This window comes from Nylanderia fulva, unplaced genomic scaffold (genome assembly GCF_048542155.1).
Source record: "Nylanderia fulva isolate GAGA-0341 unplaced genomic scaffold, ASM4854215v1 Scaffold783, whole genome shotgun sequence".
In the NCBI taxonomy this organism is placed as follows: domain Eukaryota; kingdom Metazoa; phylum Arthropoda; class Insecta; order Hymenoptera; family Formicidae; genus Nylanderia; species Nylanderia fulva.
In genome coordinates, this window is record NW_028190898.1 from 19,992 (window position 1) to 27,814 (window position 7,823).

Consider the following 7,823-nt stretch of genomic DNA (forward strand, 5'->3'; position numbering starts at 1 on the left):
AGTATAATGGACGAAAAGCGACCCGGAAAACAGACGCGTACCCGACTTATTGCTAGGATGAAGATAGAAATATTCGGGCGAGACGCGACCGATTTTACGGACGCGGCCCGACTTATTGCGAGTTCCCAAAGCGGACAGCGTACGGGGCCCTGAGAAGGGGGGTCCCTCGGGGCCCGGGTTTAGGGAGGACCGGTGACCGAGGACGCTGGCCTGCACGACGAGAACGCTCGTCGGCCGGGGTGATTTACGGACAGGACCCGGTGACCCAGGACGTCGGCCTGCCGACGAAAAACGCTCGTCGGCCGGGGTGATTTACGGACAGGCCCCGGTGACCGAGGCGTCGGCCTGCACGACAGAAGTCGTCGGCCCGGGGGGTTTTTTCGGGGCAGGGCCCCGGGGCGAGAACGCCGGCCTGCCGACGAGAAGCTGTCGGCGGGGTTTATCTACGGCGGACCCGGTGCCGAGGCGTGGGCCCGCCAAAGAAAACGCTCGTCGGCCGGGGTGAGTTACGGACAGGACCCGGTGACCGAGAACGCTCGGCCTGCACGACGAAACGCTCGTCGGCCGGGGTGAGTTACGGACAGGACCCGGTGACCGAGAACGCTCGGCCTGCACAACGAGAACGCTCGTCGGCCGGGGTGATTTACGGACAGGACCCGGTGACCGAGGACGCTCGGCCTGCACGACGAGAACGCTCGTCGGCCGGGGTGAGTTACGGACAGGACCCGGTGACCGAGAACGCTCGGCCTGCACGACGAGAACGCTCGTCGGCCGGGGTGATTTGGAGTGTGGGAGTTGAGGAGTGATCCCTGAGTACGCTCGAGGGACCAGGACGGGACTGGTGTCGAAGTCTCGGCTGCGCCGCTCTTTATACCCGTCGGCCACCCCACTCTAAGACTAGCTTGGAGGGGGTCGAGTGACGGGTGGGGGCGAAAAGGCGGATTCCCAACGTATTCGTGTGGTGGCCCCGAAAGGGGCCGTTTACACGAGCGCGGGCGACTAGTGACGGCTAATCGGGTCGTCACATCACCCTCCTTTTCTAGGGGGGGGTGGCTATTCGACGGATCGTTCGCGGTCTTCCTCGTCGGTCGAATCTGATGATCCACCGGCCCGTCGGGGTGCGTACCTTATACCGGCCGTGAGATGGTGGCGGCGTGGTACGGTATGTCGACGGTTTGGCCATCCCCCAGAGTGACCTGGATGGGTCGTGGCGGTCCCGGGCGTGGTGCTGGCACTGGTGGGGCCTGGCCGGTTGGAGGTCGGCGTGGTGCCGGTTGGGGTGGCTCCCTGGCTGGTGGCGCGACAAGGGATCGCACCTGTTGGCCTGTGTTGGCGCGATGCGCTGGCTGGTCCGCTTCGTCAGGCGTCGCTGACTGGCGCGTGGTGGCTGGCGGGTGCAACAGCGGATGGCGTGTGTCGGCGGGTGCCGGTTGAGGGAACCGATCGGTTCGCGGATGGTCGAGCGGGCTGGCGTGCGCTGGCCGGTGTCGTCGTGGGCCTGGTGACGCCGGCGACGGTGGAGGCCGGGGAGTCGGAGAGGACCGGTGGTCGTCGATGCCGGGTGTTCACCGGGATAGGTCGGCGTCTGCCCGGGGGAGGCGGAGGTGCCTCCAAGAGCACCAAGTTCCGACGTCGCTGCTCGGCGTCGGACCGCTGGATGCGGGTCCCTATTCCCGGTACTGGCCGGGTGGTTCGCCCGGAAACGGGCAGATTTCGTCCGGAAACGGACGGATTTTTTTTTTTTTTTTTTTTTGAGCGCTGGTTTGCTTCTTCGTTTGGTGTTTCCATCGTGACGGGATGAGTTTCCGACCCAAGGGTGCCCGTTCTTTATACCCCTCGGTGATCTGGACGCGGATCATGAAGAGTGCCGCTCCCGGTGCGGGACCGGGTGGCAAAGCGCGGACCATGAAGAGTGCCGCTCTCGGTTCGGGACCGGGTGGCAAAGCGCGGACCATGAAGAATGTCGTTCCCGGTATTCGGCCAAAGATTTTCGACAAGACGCGGACCATGAAGAGTGCCGCTCCACGTATTTTGATTCGAAACCGCGAACATGCCTAACGGTTGACCGGCGGCGTTAATCGGCGCGCGTTGCTCGGGTATCGGACTAGGGTTCGGTCGCAGGACGCGGTTCGGAGGCGGATTTCAAGTCCCTCACGTGGACGTGCCGATGCCATCGACCTCGGTCGTCCTTCAGGTCCACGATGACGGGGGAGATGATGCGTCTGATCGTCAACGGGCCACCAAATCTTGGTGCTAGTTTGGCATTAAAGCCGCGCTCTTTGTTCGATAACGGGTGCTCCTTTTTCCATACTCGGTCTCCAACTTGTGGACGCCAGTCGCGTCGACGTAAATCGTAGTTTCGCTGTTGATGTTGGAAGGCGCGGGCCAGGTTGATTCTGACAATTTCGTAGGCGTCTTCGAGTCGACGTCGAACTGTTTCAGGAGCGTTGCTGGTCGTTGCCGGGCGGCGGTCGTCGGGATGCGGTGATTGTAACTCCCGGCCGTACATCAGAAAGGCCGGGGTGTATCCCGTGGATTCTTGTCGTGCGGTATTGAAAGCGAACTGGAGCTGGGGAATGTGTTCATCCCAACGGCGATGTCGGCCTTCCACATATTGCGCCACCATGGTCTTTATGGTGCGGTTGGCTCGCTCGACCGGGTTGCACTGCGGTGCGTAGGCGGGGGCGGTTCTATGCTTGATCCCGAAGGATCGTAGTAATCCCTCGAGCTGGTGCGATCTCAACTGAGTCCCGTTATCAGACGATGGTGTCCGGGCAGCCGTGACGATATATAATACGTCCAGCTACTTCTCGTGTGACGTTGGCGGCGGTGGCTTGGCGGAGCGGCGTCATCTCTATCCATTTGGAGAATCGATCCTGCATGGTCAGCAGCCAGGTATGGCCACTGGTCGATCGTGGCAATGGTCCGACCAGATCAATGGAGACCTGTTGCCACGGGTGCGTGACGTTGGTGGCTCGAAGTTTCCCGGCCGGCAAGGTTTGTGCGGCCTTGTGGGTGGCGCAGTTTCGGCAGTCACGGACGTATCGAGTGACGTCGCGGAACATTCCTGGCCAATAATATAAGCGCGCTACTCGTGCGATGGTCTTCGCAATGCCAAAGTGTCCGGCGGTCGGGTCGTCATGCAGTCGGTGCAGTATTTCCGCGCGCTGGGGTTTCGGGACGCACTGTTTCCATTGCTCCTCGCTTGGCGAGTCGTGGAAGTTGAGATCATGCAGGATGTGTCGATGCAACTGTCGGTTCTGGATGCGGTAGTCCGCATGTTCGGCCGGGTGTTGTTGTACCTGGTGATAAAGGCGGCGGTACCATTGACAGTCTGGAGCGGCTTGTATGACACAGGCCTCGGGTTGACGAGAGAGAGCGTCGGCCACGATGTTCAGTTTTCCTTTACGATACCGGATGTCATAGTCGTACTGCTGAAGCTCGAATACCCATCTCCCTAGGCGACCGGTGGGAGCTTCCAGTCTCTGCAGCCATCGAAGCGACTGGTGATCGGTGACAACCGTGAAGTGATAACCCTCCAGATAGTCGCGCATTCGACGGATTCCCCACACTACCGCCAGACATTCTAGCTCTGTAGCGCTGTAGTTCCTTTCTGCGCTATTTAGTGTACGGCTGGCGTAGGCAATGACGCGTTCGCCTTCGGATAGTTCTTGGGTGAGCACGGCACCTAGCCCACACGTGCTGGCGTCGGTCTGGAGGGTGAATGGTCGGCTGAAATCGGGACAAGCAAGAACTGGTGCGGTGGTGAGCGCCCGCTTCAGCTCGTCGAAAGCCTTTTCTTCTTCTGGTCCCCACGCAAAACGTGCTCTTTTTTGGGTCAAGCGTGTCAACGGTGCGGCGGTGGTGGAGAAGTCTGGTACAAAACGGCGGTACCAGAAGGCGACGCCGAGGAATTGGCGCACTTGACGTACGGTTGTCGGGGTCGTCCACGCGGCTACCGCGCTGACCTTGTCTGGGTCAGTTCGAATGCCGTCTTTGTCCACTATATGCCCCAAATATTTGAGACGGCTGCAACAGAAGTGGCACTTCTGTGGGTTAAGGCGGAGGCGCGCTTGTCTCAACCGTCTGAAGACCTCGGCCAAATGTTCCATATGGGTCTCCAGTGACGAGCTGACTACGATGATGTCGTCGAGGTAGACCAATACGTGTGGCTCGAGTTCCGGGCCGAGGACACTATCCAGCAACCGCTGGAACGTGGCCGGTGCCGAATGTAACCCAAAAGGCATGACTTTAAATTGGTAGAGTCCTCGCCCAGGAATTGTAAAGGCGGTGGCTGGACGGCTGACCGAATCTAGTGGCACCTGCCAATATCCGTCCTTTAAGTCTAGTGTTGAAAGGTACTGGGCCCCTCGGAGCTTATCGAGGGTAGCGAGGATGTGCGGCAGTGGGTAGGCATCTTTGTCGGAGGCTTGATTCAACTTGCGGAAATCGATACAAAATCGGTGTCCTCCATCCTTCTTCTTGACGAGGACTACGGGGGAACTCCAGGCGCTGTTGGACGGTTCGATCACTCCGGCTTCCAACATTTTATTCACCTCGCTATCAATGACGGCCTGCATGGCCGGATTACGGGGTCGGTATCTCTGCTTTATTGGGGCTCCAGGCCGCAATCTGATCTGGTGTTTGGTGCGATCGGTGGGCCCCTGCACGGACTCAAATAACCGGAGTTCGGTATCCAAGAACTGCCGGAAACGCTGGTCTTCCTCTGGTGAGCGTGGGGAGATTCCGGCGGACAGTTTGCCGTAGACAGACGCCACCTGGGCCGGAGCCGTCCTCCCTGGTCGGTTGGATGGAGGAGGCGGCAGCGTAATGCGTAACCGAGCCCATAGGTCGACTCCGATTAGTACCTCGCTGCTGAGGTTATCCAGGACCTGGAAGCGGTGGCGGACAGAGCGAGGACCGACTCGGATGGCGAAGCGGATCGAACCGGAGGTGGGTGCCTTGGAGCCGTCGGCTAAGTTGACCGGTTCTTCGGACGGCTGGATCTGGAGGCCGCGATCAGACAAGCGTTTGGCCATGGCGGCGTTCACAAACGACACTTCGGATCCGGAATCGAGAAGTGCCCAGGTGTTGAATCGGTGAATCTGGACTGGTAAATGCGGCCGCGGTGTGTACTCTATCTGGACGCGGGTCGGACGATGGCCGCCTCGTTTCCGACCCGCCGGTCGTTTTCCGTCGGAGGGTGGCAGTCTCGCGTTAGGACGCCATCCTTCCCGCACTGCGAGCAGAACTTCCGTGCTGGGCGGCGACAGTCGAGTCGTGTGTGCCCTCGCTGTTTGCATCGCCAACAGCAACTCGCACGGTCATAGGTAGTGGCGGCAAGATTCGCCTCGGTGGACCGTAATGTTTCGCGGCGTTGTTCTTGGCGACGCCGGTGGATTTCCTCCCACTCGGCGGCACGACTGCATAGCGCGGAAACGGTGTGCAGTTCGTCCAATCGAACGTATAGCTGGAGTTCCGGGTCGGCGTTTTCGTATAATTGCTCGAGCCGTTCCTGGCTAGTGTAGCCGCCAGCCCGACGCATCATTGTCTGTACGGCGGTAGCGTATCGCGTAAACGCCTCTCCTGGCTTCTGTCGCCGGCCTTGTATTTCCCGTCGTAATTGTCGTTTGTACCCGGGTGATAGATACTGGGCCAAGAAATCCTTTCGGAACCCGGCCCATGTGGACCACTGTTCTCTGGTGTTTCGCCACCACAGAAGGGCGTCGCCCTTTAACAGCTCGGACAGACCGGTGAGAAGATTGTGGTCTTCCAGACCATAGGCCACACTGAGTTCCTCCAGATGCTCGAGGAAAGCAAGGGGGTCCTTACCATCAAAATGGCATCCCCATTTGCGTATCTGGTTGAGGGCCTTAGCCGGGTCGGCTTCTGGTGGTTCGGGGGTTCCGCGTGCACTCCGGTAACGTTCTTCGCGGCTAAGCGGTGCGTGGAGCGTTTCGGCCGCTCCGGTGTTTGGCTGATTGGCCATTACGTGGTCTCTTATGCGGCGGCGGAGGTCGATTAATCTCCCTTCTGGGTCTAGATCGCGGGTGGCGAGGTATCGGACGGCTTCCTCTTTATCTAGGCGGTAGATCCACCCAAGCATGTGGATTGCAAACCGGAGTCTCAGACGGTCGAGTCAGGTCCCTGTTCGGGCGCCATGTAACGAAGCACCTTTCCCGACGCCACGGATCGGCTCGTCGGTGCCAGGATTCGGGAAGAGGGGAGACTCAGATTTACAATGACACACGGTTGCTCTGGTAAAAGTAGAGTTTATTCGGGGCCACCTTCCTGTGGTTCTCCCGTGATTCAAACCATTATACACAGCACAGTATAATCGGACGAAACGCGACCAGATGATACAGACGCGTACACGACTTATTGCTAGGATTGACAGATAGAAATATTACGGACGAGACGCGACCAGATTATACGGACGCGGACACGACTTATTGCTAGAGTTTCCAACGCGGACACGCGTACGGGCGCCCTGAGAAGGGCGAGCTCCGTCGGGCGCCGGTGACTTTCAGGTAGGACCCGGTGACCGAGGACGCTCGGCCTGCACGACGAGAACGCTCGTCGGCCGGGGTGATTTACGGACAGGACCCGGTGACCGAGGACGCTCGGCCTGCACGACGAGAACGCTCGTCGGCCGGGGTGATTTACGGACAGGACCCGGTGACCGAGGACGCTCGGCCTGCACGACGAGAACGCTCGTCGGCCGGGGTGATTTACGGACAGGACCCGGTGACCGAGAACGCTCGGCCTGCACGACGAGAACGCTCGTCGGCCGGGGTGATCTACGGACAGGACCCGGTGACCGAGGACGCTCGGCCTGCACGACGAGAACGCTCGTCGGCCGGGGTGAGTTACGGACAGGACCCGGTGACCGAGAACGCTCGGCCTGCACGACGAGAACGCTCGTCGGCCGGGGTGAGTTACGGACAGGACCCGGTGACCGAGAACGCTCGGCCTGCACAACGAGAACGCTCGTCGGCCGGGGTGATTTACGGACAGGACCCGGTGACCGAGGACGCTCGGCCTGCACGACGAGAACGCTCGTCGGCCGGGGTGAGTTACGGACAGGACCCGGTGACCGAGAACGCTCGGCCTGCACGACGAGAACGCTCGTCGGCCGGGGTGATTTGGAGTGTGGGAGTTGAGGAGTGATCCCTGAGTACGCTCGAGGGACCAGGACGGGACTGGTGTCGAAGTCTCGGCTGCGCCGCTCTTTATACCCGTCGGCCACCCCACTCTAAGACTAGCTTGGAGGGGGTCGAGTGACGGGTGGGGGCGAAAAGGCGGATTCCCAACGTATTCGTGTGGTGGCCCCGAAAGGGGCCGTTTACACGAGCGCGGGCGACTAGTGACGGCTAATCGGGTCGTCACAAATTAATCATAAAAAAATAAAAAATTAAATATAAATTTAAAGTGTCAAACAGGCAATAAGAGTCAAATCGCGGATGACAGTGCGTTATCCCAACAAAATTAAATTTTTTTGTTAGAATTAAAAACCTGTGCACAAGGCACCAAATTTTACTTGGTCACGGCCAAGATTTAAAATTGGAATAATCTCTACTAGAGATTTATTGTTGCGGATTGAAGAGACAGAGAGAGAGAGAGAGAGAGAGAGAGAGTGTGTGTGTGTGTGTGTGTGGGTGTGTGTGTGTGTGTGTGTGTGTGAATGCATCTCGGAGTGCATTCTGCGCCTTGCAACAAGCGCAGCTAACTGCGCTGAAAATAGCCGCTCGAATTTGGCGCGACGATTCGCACTAAATCGCTCGCAATACCTGTCGTTTGAACGGTGACAGGTAACCGTATCG

The 7,823-nt window shown here is 59.3% G+C and overlaps 1 protein-coding gene across 1 annotated transcript; it reads right to left on the minus strand.

Moving 5' to 3' along the window:
* Nucleotides 1-2,104: 2,104 nt before the first annotated feature.
* LOC146720082 (uncharacterized) lies at nucleotides 2,105-2,626 on the minus strand. Its single transcript, XM_085489071.1, has one exon. The coding sequence runs from the start codon at nucleotides 2,624-2,626 to the stop codon at nucleotides 2,105-2,107; it is 522 nt and encodes a 173-aa protein (XP_085345197.1).
* Between the last annotated feature and the right edge of the window lie 5,197 nt (nucleotides 2,627-7,823).

What these genes read in the sequence shown, in the direction of transcription:
- LOC146720082 (XM_085489071.1), bottom strand. Translation starts at nt 2,626, where the DNA reads ATGGTGGCGCAATATGTGGAAGGCCGACATCGCCGTTGGGATGAACAC.